This window comes from Schistocerca nitens, chromosome 3 (assembly GCF_023898315.1).
Source record: "Schistocerca nitens isolate TAMUIC-IGC-003100 chromosome 3, iqSchNite1.1, whole genome shotgun sequence".
Lineage (NCBI taxonomy): Eukaryota > Metazoa > Arthropoda > Insecta > Orthoptera > Acrididae > Schistocerca > Schistocerca nitens.
This window is the reverse complement of record NC_064616.1, coordinates 188,885,855-188,900,871: the sequence shown is the minus strand read 5'-3', so window position 1 is coordinate 188,900,871 and position 15,017 is coordinate 188,885,855. Positions and strand designations below refer to the sequence as shown.

The window sequence follows — 15,017 nt, the reverse complement described above, 5'->3', positions numbered from 1 at the left end:
CAAACATCCATGCCCGAGGCAGGACTCGAACCTGCGACCGTAGCGGTCTTGCGGTTCCAGACTGCAGCGCCTTTAACCGCACGGCCACTTCGGCCGGCTGGAATGCTGTTCGTGAACGGCACCTCTACTGGTCGAACCAACAGCTTGAAGTACAATTTTGCAGTCAGAGTGTTTGGGATAACCACTAGAGTGCTCCTGCTGTCATACGAATTCGCACCCCGGACCACAACTCGATGTGTAGGTCCAGTGTTCAAATGGCTCTGAGCACTATGGGACTTAACATCTATGGTTATCAGTCCCCTAGAACTTAGAACTACTTAAACCTAACTAACCTAAGGACATCACACACAACACCCAGCCATCACGAGGCAGAGAAAATCCCTGACCCCGCCGGGAATCGAACCCGGGAACCCGGGCGTGGGAAGCGAGAACGCTACCGCACGGCCACGAGATGCGGGCAGGTCCAGTGTGTCTATCACGCTGACGAACTGGTCGCAGGCCCTCAACGGCCTCCTTCTAACCATTACACGGCCATCACTGGCACCGGGGCAGGAACCATCTTTCATCAGAAAACATTCCAGACATCCACCCTGCCCTCCAATGCGCTCTCGATTGACACCACTGAAGTCATAAATGGTGGTGATTTGGGGTTAGTGGAATGCATGCTACAAGGCGTTTGGCTCGGAGCTGACTAACTGGTGCTCTGACCGCTGTTGTAGGTGCAGTACGATGCGCCAGAGCCATACGCCGAACACGATGGTCTTCCCTTTCGGTAGTGCCACGTGGCCATCCAGAGATTGGTCTTCTTGCGATCGTACATTATCGTGACTACCATTGCCAGAAGTCATGTACGGTGGCAACATTACTGCCAAGTCTTTCTGCAGGAACATCCAGCTTCTTGAGTATTGCTATACTTGAGTATTGCTCATCAGTGTGGGATCCGTACCAGATCGGGTTGACGGAGGAGGTAGAGAAGATCCAAAGAAGAGCGGCGCGTTTCGTCACAGGGTTATTTGGTAAGCGTGATAGCATTACGGAGATGTTTGATAAACTCAAGTGGCAGACTCTGCAAGAGAGGCGCTCTGCATCGCGGTGTAGCTTGCTGTCCAGGTTTCGAGAGGGTGCGTTTCTGGATGAGGTATCGAATATATTGCTTCCCCCTACTTATACCTCCCGAGGAGATCACGAATGTAAAATTAGAGAGATTAGAGCGCGCACGGAGGCTTTCAGACAGTCGTTCTTCCCGCGAACCATACGCGACTGGAACAGGAAAGGGAGGTAATGACAGTGGCACGTAAAGTGCCCTCCGCCACACACCGTTGGGTGGCTTGCGGAGTATAAATGTAGATGTACAGGACCCCGTCCAAACTGGGTGACGTGTTGATAATGGCATCTTTGTCACCTTGACTAACATCAACTCACCACGTCCAACCCAAAACGTATCTACATTTACATCTACATCCATACTCCGAAAGCCACCTGACGGTGTGTGGCGGAGGGTACTTTGAGTACCTCTATCGGTTCTCCCCTCTATTCCAATCTCGTATTGTTCTTGGAAAGAAAGATTGTCGGTATGCTTCTGTGTGGGCTCTAATCTCTCTGATTTTACCCTCATGGTCTCTTCGCGAGATATACGTAGGAGGGACCAATATACTGCTGGACTCCTCGGTGAAGGTATGTTCTCGAAACTTCAACAAAAGCCCGTACCGAGATACTGAGCGTCTCTCCTGCAGTGTCTTCCACTGGAGTTTATCTATCATCTCCGTAACGCTTTCGCGATTACTAAATGATCCTGTAACGAAGCGCGCTGCTCTCCGTTGGGTCTTCTCTATCTCTTCTATCAACCCTATCTGGTGCGGATCACACAGTGGTGAGCAATATTCAAGCAGTGGGCGAACAAGTGTACTGTAACCTACTTCCTTTGTTTTCGGATTGCATTTCCTTTTGATTCTTCCAATGAATCTGAGTCTGGAATCTGCTTTACCGACGATCAACTTTATATGATCATTCCATTTTAAATGACTCCTAATGCATACTCCCAGATAATTTATGGAATTAACTGCTTCCAGTTGCTGACCTGCTGTACGATAAAGGATCTTTCTTTCTATGTACACGCAGCACATTACAATTGTCTACATAGAGATTCAATTGCCATTCCCTGCACCATGCGTCAATTCGTTGCAGATCCTCCTGCATTTCAGTACAATTTTCCATTGTTACAACCTATCGATATACTACAGCATCATCCGCAAAAAGCCTCAGTGAACGTCCGATGTTATCCACAAGGTCATTTATGTATATTGTGAATAGCAAAGGTCCTACGACACTCCCCTGCGGCACACCTGAAATCACTCTTACTTCGGAAGACTTCTCTTCATTGAGAATGACATGCTGCGTTCTGTTATCTAGGAACTCTTCAGTCCAATCACACGCTCACCACCGTTTCAGCGTGTATTTAAAGCAATCCTGATTTGCGTCCTCATAGTATTACTATTAGCGCCACACTTGTGCGAGTGGAGCGAAATTTGAATAGACATCATCTTTCAGATGTAGAAACACGGGTACCAGCTTTCGCTTATGTCGTACAACTCTTTGGTGCTACGATTTTTTTTTGTCAATGTATTTGATAGGTCCTGCATTTTATCTTTCCACATTGGCCAGCGTGAAGTTAAATTTTAATATACACTCCTGGAAATGGAAAAAAGAACACATTGACACCGGTGTGTCAGACCCACCATACTTGCTCCGAACACTGCGAGAGGGCTGTACAAGCAATGATCACACGCACGGCACAGCGGACACACCAGGAACCGCGGTGTTGGCCGTCGAATGGCGCTAGCTGCGCAGCATTTGTGCACCGCCGCCGTCAGTGTCAGCCAGTTTGCCGTGGCATACGGAGCTCCATCGCAGTCTTTAACACTGGTAGCATGCCGCGACAGCTTGGACGTGAACCGTATGTGCAGTTGACGGACTTTGAGCGAGGGCGTATAGTGGGCATGCGGGAGGCCGGGTGGACGTACCGCCGAATTGCTCAACACGTGGGGCGTGAGGTCTCCACAGTACATCGATGTTGTCGCCAGTGGTCGGCGGAAGGTGCACGTGCCCGTCGACCTGGGACCGGACCGCAGCGACGCACGGATGCACACCAAGACCGTAGGATCCTACGCAGTGCCGTAGGGGACCGCACCGCCACTTCCCAGCAAATTAGGGACACTGTTGCTCCTGGGGTATCGGCGAGGACCATTCGCAACCGTCTCCATGAAGCTGGGCTACGGTCCCGCACACCGTTAGGCCGTCTTCCGCTCACGCCCCAACATCGTGCAGCCCGCCTCCAGTGGTGTCGCGACAGGCGTGAATGGAGGGACGAATGGAGACGTGTCGTCTTCAGCGATGAGAGTCGCTTCTGCCTTGGTGCCAATGATGGTCGTATGCGTGTTGGGCGCCGTGCAGGTGAGCGCCACAATCAGGACTGCATACGACCGAGGCACACAGGGCCAACACCGGCATCATGGTGTGGGGAGCGATCTCCTACACTGGCCGTACACCACTGGTGATCGTCGAGGGGACACTGAATAGTGCACGGTACATCCAAACCGTCATCGAACCCATCGTTCTACCATTCCTAGACCGGCAAGGGAACTTGCTGTTCCAACAGGACAATGCACGTCCGCATGTATCCCGTGCCACCCAACGTGCTCTAGAAGGTGTAAGTCAACTACCCTGGCCAGCAAGATCTCCGGATCTGTCCCCCATTGAGCATGTTTGGGACTGGATGAAGCGTCGTCTCACGCGGTCTGCACGTCCAGCACGAACGCTGGTCCAACTGAGGCGCCAGGTGGAAATGGCATGGCAAGCCGTTCCACAGGACTACATCCAGCATCTCTACGATCGTCTCCATGGGAGAATAGCAGCCTGCATTGCTGCGAAAGGTGGATATACACTGTACTAGTGCCGACATTATGCATGCTCTGTTGCCTGTGTCTATGTGCCTGTGGTTCTGTCAGTGTGATCATGTGATGTATCTGACCCCAGGAATGTGTCAATAAAGTTTCCCCTTCCTGGGACAATGAATTCACGGTGTTCTTATTTCAATTTCCATGAGTGTATAAACCACCATGAGTGTACGGAATAGGACAACTGCGAGAGGTTTGTTATGTCGTGTGGAATACGGAGGAAGAAAAACTATGGTGATTCTGTTAAGGTTACAACAGAGGACTCTTTTAGTCGATCATTAGAGTAAACAGGACAGCATAAAATTATAACGTGATCAATTTAGTTGCGGTACTGGTACGACCCAGCTCCCACGAGGCCCTAAATCCTGCCTGTCTGCAAGACATTGAAGAAGGCTATTGGTGGTTTCATACAAATGTTAACTCACCATTTCAGGTATTTTTCCCCGGGTTGTTACAAACCTGGTGACCAAATAAAGGAACGTCATTTAAAAATCGTTCAAATGGCTCTGAGCACTATGGGACTTACCTTCTGAGGTCATCAGTCCCCTAGAACTTAGAACTACTTAAACCTAACTAACCTAAGGACATCAGAACATCCATGCCCGAGGCAGGATTGGAACCTGCGACCGTAGCGGTCGCCCGGTTCCAGACGAACGTCATTTAAATCTCCTTTTCGCAAAATGGAGTGGTATGGAGAGAAGCGAGAGGCGGTGTCACTGAGTGGCAGATAATATTTCGAATTACGTATATACCATATTGATGGAAAATATGTTCAGGTATTAGCGATAAAGCAGCGCACTGCCAATTTAATTTATGCATTATAGTGTGGTAGTGTTGCTAATTGCTCGCGATATTAGATTCCGGAACATATGAACAGAGGTTGTGAGTACCTCAAAAATAGACACAGTGCAGGAAGGAAATAATTGATTGAGGTAGCTGTGCACTCAGCTGCTAATTAAATGGCACATCACATGTGAGTGCACTAAATAACGAACTCTTTGAAAAGCCAACACGGCAGGCGGCTAATATGCGAAATGCGATGTGAGTGGCTCTCCAGCCGGAGTGGTCAGTCACGTGCTGCGATAGAAATTGTCCACGTGCGTTAATGAAATTTCACGTTCTTCAATCCTTTCGAGTTGCAGGGGAACAGAAACTGCTCATGTAATCAGCGGTTTTAGCTACTTCTTACAGGACTACCATTTTATTCTTCCACGTTCCCGGTGACGTTAACTAATACATACATTTCAGATAACTGTTTTTTTAATAACTTTCATTACCTTTTGGCACAGTTGGATCTGGTATTGAATTCTAATTAAAAAAGTTTCAGTACTGACAACAAGTTCCGCTTGGACTATTATTGGATTCGTTTATCTCACAGTCACGATTTCTGGGAGTGCGTCATTTTCAAATGTTACCTGTAACAATATAAAATTACGCATATCATTTAAATATTGAAAATAATAAAAATTCGTTCTTTACAACTGAATGTTTAGTTTTTTTTTACAAAATACAGAATTTTTCTCATCTTCATGATAAACATAAATGAAGTAACAACTGCGGAGGAATGGCTGTAAATATTAACAGCGTTGTAATGCGATAAAAACCAATATGAAGTGCATCAATAAATGTATACTGTTGTAGTTATCACCTGGAGATGACACACAGGTGGAAATCGCGACTGTGGAATAAATGCTGTTTTTTTTTTTTTTTTTTTTTTTTTTTTTGTTAAATGCTGTAGGACTATGGGCGTAAGTAAACAGAAAATAATCAAGGTATGTTTGTCAGTAACGCAGAGAGGTGTTTATTAAAGAGGATATTCATGAACAAAGACTAAGTCTTGACGTATTGTTAGCTATTCGTACATATGCACAAAATTATCTTTGTTGACGGAGAGCAGGTTAAGCTGTTCAGCACAGTCAGGTGCACAATTTATTCTATGTCTCGCACTTTAAATCAACTATGCTAAAATTTCGTGAAAGACGCGGGTGCTGTTGCATGTTTTGCATGAGAATTAATGAAGAGTTTTAATTTTGAGCAGTTACGATTTACGTTCGTAACATTAATCGGTTCCCTTTCTCCTGTATCTCGAACCACGGACCTTGCCGCTGTAGGGCTGCTTACGTACCTCAGTGAAACTTATATCCGTGCCAAAGGTGCAACCACATCGGGAAAAGGAATTAAAGTTTAGGGAGAACAAGCAAAGACTTTAAGGTTTGCCAGTGACGTTGTAATTCTTCCAGAAACAGCAAATCATTTGTAAGGTTACTTGAACGGAATGGATAGTGTCTTGATAAGGGATTATAAGATGGAGATTAACAAAAATAATAGAAGGGTGCTGGAGTGTAATCAAATTAAACAGGCGATGCTGAATTAGGTTAGAAAATGAGACATTAAAAGTAGTAGATGATTTTTGCTATTTGGGCATAAAAAATGGCAATGGCCGCAGTAGAGTGGGGGGGGGGGGGGGATATAAAACGCAGACCGGCAATAACAGGAAAAGCATTTCCGGAAACGAGAAGTATAATATCTGCAACAAATTTATGTGTCAGAACACTTTTCTGAAATTGTTTGTATGGGGATGGCTCCACTGGTGGCCAAACCGCACAATAACCCTGGGTTCGGTGTGGGGCGGTGCTGGGGTGGGTGGACTGCTGTGGCCTGTTGTGGGGTAGTGAACACTGAGGGCTACGGGGGGACGAAGCCTCTCCGTCGTTTCTAGGTCCCTAGTTTAATACACACACAATACACAAGTACAGGTCTTCACATTATTTTGCCTATCCCCTGTAAATGCGAAGGAATAACCACAGTTAGACGAACATCTGGCAGACTCAGACCTCATATACTGATGAACAGAGTCCGCCGAGCATTGAAGGGGGAAGTTATAAAATAAAATAAAAAAAACCTCATTGGAAGGAATCACTTGTGTGTTCCACAGTGCCATCAGCAGTCTGCACAATGACTTTAGGTAAGGAGTTAAAAATATGGGATACAGTGGTCAAACAGCTCTTCATAAGCCACAAATTACTATACTGAATCGTTCTATACCCAGTGGCAGTCTGATGAAAGGGTTTGGATTATTTTGGTGAATGTGCAGAGAACGTTACATGCTGTCACGTGTAGTACCAACAGTGAAGTACAGATGAGCTTGTGTTATAGTATGGGCGTGTTTTTCGTGGTTACAGTGTAGTCCCCTTATTGCACTTAAGAAAACGCTAAATGTCCAAGGATACGAACACATTTTGCAGCAATGTGAACTGCTTACAGTAGATGAACAGTTCGGAGACGTTGATCAGCTTGACAATGCCCTCTGTAATTAAACTGATCTGTGAAGCAATGGTTTGTGAACAAGAATATTCGTGAAATGGACTGGCCTGTCCAGTGTCCTGACCTGAGCCGAGTGGAACACCTTTGGGCTGAGTCAGAACGTCGACTCCGCTGCAGACCTCAGCGTCCAACCTAATTACCTTGTCTGCTTTCGGCTCTTGAGAGATGGGCTGCTATTCCTCCAAAACCATTCAGATGCCCCATTGAAAGTTTCCCCAGCACCACCAATATCAGAAGGAAAATTCAAACTTGCGACTCTCCTTCACGCAGCAGCGACGCTACCTCGCGACCACGGAGATCAGCTACCCAAAAATGTTTCTCAGTATTCTTATCTTGTGGAAACCATTCATACTGTTTTTGTGAACTACTTTTTGGAGAATCAAGTCGATATTACTTTTACTACCGTCATCTCTCCCCACAGTTACGTCAAACAACGATAATAATATCGCAACCACCCCAGATGCTGAACTAATTTCTGTAATAAAGCAGATCTTAACCGTATGAAGATGTGAACTAGCTACGACTTTTAAAGAACAACAACAAAAGCATAAAAAGCAACTCTATGCGAGTGTTATAGTCATACACTATGTGACCAAAAACATACGGACACCCCCAAAAACATAGGGTTTTCGTATCTGGTGCATTGTGCTGCCACCTACTGCCAAGTACTCCATATCAGTGGCCTCAGTAGTCATTAGACATCGTGAGAGAGCAGAATGGGGCGCTCCGCGGAACTCACGGACTTCGAACGCGGTCAGATGACTGAGCGTCACTTGTGTCATACGTCTGTACGCGAGATTTCCACACCCCTAAATATCCCTAGGTCCACTGTTTCCGATGTGATAGTGAAGTGGAAATGTGAGGCGACACGTACAGCACAAAAGCGCACAGGCTGGCCTCGTCGGTTGACTGGCAGAGACCGCCGACGGTTGAAGGGGGTCGTAATGAGTAATAGGCAGACATTTGTCCAGACCATCACATAGAAATGCCAAACTGCGTCAAGATCCACTGCAAGTACTATGATAGGCGGGAGGTGAGGAAACTTGGGTTTCATGGTCGAGCGGCTGCTCATAAGCCACACATCACGCCGGTAAATGCCACACGACGCCTCGCTTGGTGTAAGGAACGTAAACATTGGTCGATTGAACAGTGAAAGAACGTTGTGTGGAGTGACGAATCACAGTAGGCAATGTGGCGATCCGATGGCAGGGTGTGGGTGTGGCGAATGCCCAGTGAAGGTCATGTGCCAGCGTGTTTAGTGCCAACAGTAAAATTCGGAGGCGGTGATTCCTGTAATGGACTGGCCTGCACAGAGTCCTGACCTGAGTCCTATGAAACACCTTTGGGATGTTTTGGAACGCCGACTTCGTGCCAGGCCTCACCGACCGACATCGATACCTCTCCTCGGGGCAGCACTCCGTGAAGAATGGGCTGCCATTCCCCAAGAAACCGTCCAGCACCTGATTGAACGTATGCCTGCGAGAGTGGAAGCTGTTGTCAAGGCTAAGGGTGGGCCAGCACCATATTGAATTCCAGCATTACCGATGGAGAGCGCCACGAACTGGTAAGTAATTTTCAGCCAGGTGTCCGGATATTTTTGATCACATAGTGTATATAATACTGTAGCGTACAATCGCGGAGTTCAGTTTAAATCCATAATGGCTTAAGAGTAATGAACTGTAATGCATGGCGACGGCAATGCAGCTTGAAAGTTGCGCCACTTGATGAGACGTACACAGACGGGTAGAGGAGGGATATAGCTGTATAGCAGGTATGTAATAGCGGACGTGACCGAAGCGGTAAATCATTATTGCAGACACTGGACAACGGAGTCTTACCGTTTCTCTTGCCGTAGCGACTTCCGAGTGCGAACGACTCGGGCTGAGCGACGGCTTGGACGCCTCCCGTCAGCTGGCGCCCACCTGCACGCACAACCACACACATTACGAACCACATTCCATGCCACAGAGCGCCGTCAGAGCTCAGTTCCGCTGCCATTCTTCTTACAAGTATTGCGTTGTTATAAACCTAATTATAAGTTCCGCATTCTGTATCACAGTTTTATTAGAATGTACCAGTAGCAAAAATTTATCAACCTATCACGGACCAAACATCCACCCATATCACTGTCGGCATCGTACTGTTGAACATAGGAAGGATGTAAGAATGTCGTACTTTGAACTCTCTGTGGACAAATGACGTTAAGAACTCCAGGAAGACAATGGATTACACAAATTATTTGAAAAGTGCTACTCACGGTAAACAATATAATCAAAACTAAAACAATTATATCCACTGACGGAAAAAAATCACGACACCAAAAAATAATTAATGCAGAATGATAACATTTCGGGTATATATTTGCCTAGGTAGTATGTTTAAGTGATTAACATTGTAAGATCACAGGTTAACGCAAGCGTTAGATAAGTCATTGCAAAAGTGAAATGCTGGTTCGTTAATAACCAGTGTAACCAGCCAAATGTTGAATGCAAGCATGGAAACGTGCTTGCATTTTGTTGTACAGGTGCCGAATGTCAGCTTGTAGGATGGATTTCAAGGCCTGTTGCACTCGGTAGGGCAGTACAGGGACAGTTAATGCTGCCTGCGGATCACGCTGGAATTGTCGCATCTGATGACGTCCCATATGTGCTCGATTAGAGACAGATTTCGTGTTTGAGCAGGCCAGGGCAACATGTCGACACTCTATAGAGCATGTTGGGTTACAGTAGCGAAATGTGGGCGATGTTTGTCCTGTTGGAAAACACCCCTGGAACGCTTTTCATGAATGGTAGCACAACAGGTCTAATCACCATATTGTACAATATATATGACGGTAGTATCTGTTCCCGAAAGAACAGTTACCGTGGATGACCATGCAGCTTTGCTAGAAATGAAATGATAATTAAATGGACACCCTAGCTGCAACCAGGCGTTGATATACTTCATTGGGGACATGTTGAAAATGTGTGCCCCGACCGGGACTCGAACCCGGGATCTCCTGCTTACATGGCAGACGTTCTATCCATCTGAGCCACCGCGGGCACAGAGGATAGTGCGTTGTTGAAAATGTGTGCCCCGACCGGGACTCGAACCCGGGATCTCCTGCTTACATGGCAGACGCTCTATCCATCTGAGCCACCGCGGGCACAGAGGATAGTGGCTCAGATGGATAGAGCGTCTGCCATGTAAGCAGGAGATCCCGGGTTCGAGTCCCGGTCGGGGCACACATTTTCAACATGTCCCCAATGAAGTATATCAACGCCTGGTTGCAGCTAGGGTGTCCATTTAATTATCATTTCATATTGTACAATTTTGAAGTCACGGTGCGCGGGACGGCCACGGGAGCGCTCCTGCTGTCATACGAAATCGCATCCCAGACCGTAACTCGATGTGTGGGTTCAGTGTGTCTCTCACACCGGCAGGTTAGCTGTGAGCCCTCAACTGGCTTCCTTCTAAACGACACACGGCCATCACTGGCACCGAGACAGAAATAACTTTCATCAGAAAACGCTACAGACCACCACCCTACTCTCCAATGTGCTCTCGCTTCACTCCACGGCAGTCCCAAACGGTGGTGATTCGGGGTTAGTGGGATGCACGCTGGCTCGGAGCTGTCCTTGAGGTAACCGATTTGAAACAGTTTGTTATGTCACTGTGTTGGCAACTGGTTAAAGGCGCTGCAGCCTGGAACCGCAAGACCGCTACGGTCGCAGGTTCGAATCCTGCCTCGGGCATGGATGTTTGTGATGTCCTTAGGTTAGTTAGGTTTAACTAGTTCTAAGTTCTAGGGGACTAATGACCTCAGCAGTTGAGTCCCATAGTGCTCAGAGCCATTTGAACCATTTTTTGGCAACTGGTGCTTAGACCGCTGCTGCAGATACAGTACGATGCTCCAGAGCCATACGCCGAACACGATGGTCTTCCCTTTCGGTAGTGCCACGCGGCCGTCCAGTGTCCAGTATTCTTGCAACCGTACATTCTTGTGACCGCCAGTGCCAATAGTCATGTACTGTGGCTACATTCCTGATAAGTCTTTCTGCAGTACAGCAAAAGGAACATCGAGCTTCTTGTAGCACCGTTCAAACACAGTGTGGCGTTAATAATGGCGTCTTTGTGACCTAAAAGGCATTCTCGACCAACATCAACTCTCCACGTCCAATCCAAAGGGTAACTAACGCACATTACCGTTTCAGCAAGTGTTTAAAGCAAACCTGATATGCATCCTCATAGTGGCGCTACTAAAGCCACTCTTACGCGACTGGTGTGAAATTTGAAAACACATCTTTCAAATGTAGAAACACGCCTACCAACTTTCGTTAATGTCGCACAACTCCTGTTACAGTTTTTTTCTGTCAGTGTATTTATTTATAAATGTCATTGTATGTATGTAAGTATGAATATATGTTGTACATCTCCTAAATCACAGCATCGATATCAGTCAATCTTGGTAAACGTATCACTTACGATATGTAAAGAAGCACTGGTGGGGTAAAAGCACCTACCTCTTGTAGAGGTAGGGGTGAAAAAAAGAGATACAGAAGCGTAACCCAGGAAGTGTGGAGTGATTTCGACCAAATTTCATATACAGACATCAAAAAAAGTTTTGCATCACCCTGGTTCCCAGAACTCCTGGATAGACTTTGACAGTGGATACTGTATCACAGAGTTCCTTTGACTGTTCAGAGATGTCACTAAATCCGCCCAGAGATGTAAACAACCATGCATGAGCAGCGCTTATTAGACGGAGGGGGTCCGACAGCCGATCAGTTATAGACATTCCACCAGGAAGGAGGTACACGGCTCGTGTTGTCTGTAGTTCAACCATGCCTAGACCGTCAATACCGCGGTTCGATCGCGTCCGCATTGTTACTTTGTGCCAGGAAGGGCTTTCAACAGGGGAAGTGTCCAGTCGTCTCGGAGTGAACCAAAGCGACGTTGTTCGGACATGGAGGAGATACAGAGAGACAGAAACTGTTGATGACATGCCTCGTTCAGACCGCCGAAGGGCTACTACTGCAGTGGATGACCGCTACCTACGGATTATGGCTCGGAGGAACTCTGACAGCAACGCCACCACGTTGAATAATGCTTTTCGTGAAGCCACAGGACGTCGTGTTACGACTCAAACTGTGCGCAATAGGCTGCATGATGCGCAACTTCACTCCATTTGTTAGACACTGGACTCGCATTCGGGAGGACGACGGTTCAATCCCGCGTCCGGCCATCCTGATTTAGGTTTTCCGTGATTTCCCTAAATCACTCCAGGCAAATGCCGGGATGGTTTCTCTGAAAGGGCGCGGCCGACTTCCTTCCCCATCCTTTCCTAATCCGATGAGACCGATGACCACGCTGTCTGGTCTCCTTCCCCAAAACCAACCAACCAACCACTCCATTTTTGCAACCATGACACAATGCAGCGCGGTACAAATGGTCCGAACGACATGCCGAAAGAGTGTCGCATATGCCTTCAACCAGACAATCGTCGGTGACGTGTTTGGAGGCCACCTGGTCAGGCTGAACGCCTTAGAAACACTGTCCAGCGAATGCAGCAAGGTGGAGATTCCCTGATGTTTTGGGGTGGCATTGTGTGGGAATGACGTACGCTGCTGGTGGTCATGGAAGGCGCCATAACGGCTGTGTGATACGTGAATGCCATCATCCGACCATATCGGCGGCATGTTGGCGAGGCATTCGTCTTCATGGACGACAATTCGGGCTCCCATCGTGCACATCTTGTGAATGACTTCCTTCAGGATGAAGACATCGCTCGACTAGAGTGGCCAGCATGTTCTACAGACATGAACCCTATCAAACATGCCTGGGATAGATTGAAAAGAGCTGTTTATGGACGATGTGACCCACCAACCACTCTGAGGGATCTACGCCTGATCACCACTGAGGAGTGGGAAAATCTGGACCAACAGTGCCTTGATGAACTTGTGGATAGTATGCCACGACGAATACAGGCATGCATCAATGCAAGAGGACGTGGTACTGGGTATTAGAGGTACCGGTGAGTACAGCAGTCTGGGCCACCACCTCTGAAGGTCTGACTGTATGGTGGTAGAACACGCGATGTGCGGTTTTCATGAGCTATAAAAAGGGCGGAAATGATGTTTATGTTGATCTCTATTCCAATTTTCTGTACAAGTTCCGGAACTCTCGGAACCGAGGTGATGCAAGACTTTTTTTGATGTATGTATAACTTTACACTGAAATGAATACCCCTAGCAGCACACTGGCGTTGATATAAGTCAACGGGGACAGTTGAAAATGTGTGCCCCGAACGGGACTCGAACCCGGGATCTGTTGCTTACATGGCAAACGCTCTATCCATGTGAGTCACCGAGGACACAGATGATAGTACGACTGCAGGGACTTATCTCTGGCACGTCTCCAGTGAGACCCACATTGACAACTTATTGTCCCGCACTATATTCATAGTGCCCCTGCCCATTATACCCATTACTCGCGGCTTTACTGCTGATTCCCGTAAGAGTTCAGGCACTGTTTGTGCATTCGCACAGAAGGAGATGGTCAAATGGGCGGTGAGCCTTAATTATATAGGGTATTACAAAAAGGTACGGCCAAACTTTCAGGAAACATTCCTCACACACAAAGAAAGAAAATATGTTATGTGGACATGTGTCCAGAAACGCTTACTTTCCATGTTAGAACTCATTTTATTACTTCTCTTCAAATCACATTAATCATGGAATGGAAACACACAGCAACAGAACGTGCCAGCGTGACTTCAAACACTTTGTTACAGGAAATGTTCAAAATGTTCTCCTTTAGCGAGGATACATGCATCCACCCTCCGTCGCATGGAATCCCTGATGCGCTGATGCAGCCCTGGAGAATGGCGTATTGTGTCACAGCCGTCCACAATACGAGCACGAAGAGTCTCTACATTTGGTACCGTGGTTGCGTAGACAAGAGCTTCCAAATGCCCCCATAAATGAAAGTCAAGAGGGTTGAGGTCAGGAGAGCGTGGAGGCTATGGAATTGGTCCGCCTCTACCAATCCATCGGTCACCGAATCTGTTGTTGAGAAGCGTACGAACACTTCGACTGAAATGTGCAGGAGCTCCATCGTGCATGAACCACGTGTTGTGTCGTACTTGTAAAGGCACATGTTCTAGCAGCACAGGTAGAGTATCCCGTATGAAATCATGATAACGTGCTCCATTGAGCGTAGGTGGAAGCGTAGGTGACGAAACTAAAATGAGCTCTAACATGGAAATTAAGCGTTTCCGGGCACATGTCCACATAACATCTTTTCTTTATTTGTGTGTGAGGAATGTTTCCTGAAAGTTTGGCCGTACGTTTTTGTAACACCATATATATATATATATATATATATATATATATATATATATATATATATATATGTGTCTGTGTATAACTTGTTATTTCTATTATTTGTATAAGTATAAGGGGATATAAGCTTCCGTTTGAGGGCGTTGCTGCAGCGTATATGCAGGGTAGCGTGACTCCGTTGCGGCTATATAAGCACCAGCATGCTGACACGGGATTAGTGTGGCATATATCTATCTGTGTGTGTGTGTGTGTGTGTGTGTGTGTGTGCGTGTGTGTGTGTGTGTGTGTGTGTGTGTGTGAATGCAGTATGTGCTGTATATTATATTAGAAATTAGTTGTAGTGTTGCATTGTACTGAATTAATACCTTCTTTGTGCTTTGTAAAGTTTTGAAGAAAGATTTTTCAATCAACAAAATTA

At 46.8% G+C, this 15,017-nt stretch overlaps 1 protein-coding gene and 1 non-coding gene across 4 annotated transcripts in view; both read right to left on the bottom strand.

The window, feature by feature from the left end:
* The window catches only part of LOC126249546 (uncharacterized), a 121,484-nt gene that overhangs the window by 62,837 nt on the left and 43,630 nt on the right, over window positions 1-15,017 (bottom strand). For 2 of the 3 annotated variants that reach the window (XR_007545608.1, XM_049951210.1), the window contains exon 3: window positions 9,116-9,199. The exons of the other annotated variant lie outside the window; for it this stretch is intronic. Coding sequence is in view for 1 of the 2 variants with exons in the window: in XM_049951210.1 (XP_049807167.1) it covers window positions 9,116-9,199 (84 nt within the window). In the remaining variant the exon portion in view is untranslated. The remainder of the gene's footprint in view (window positions 1-9,115; window positions 9,200-15,017) is intronic. 3 annotated transcript variants of the gene reach the window in all.
* On the bottom strand, window positions 10,349-10,423 carry Trnat-ugu (transfer RNA threonine (anticodon UGU)). Its single transcript has one exon. It is a non-coding gene; the product is annotated as a tRNA-Thr (tRNA).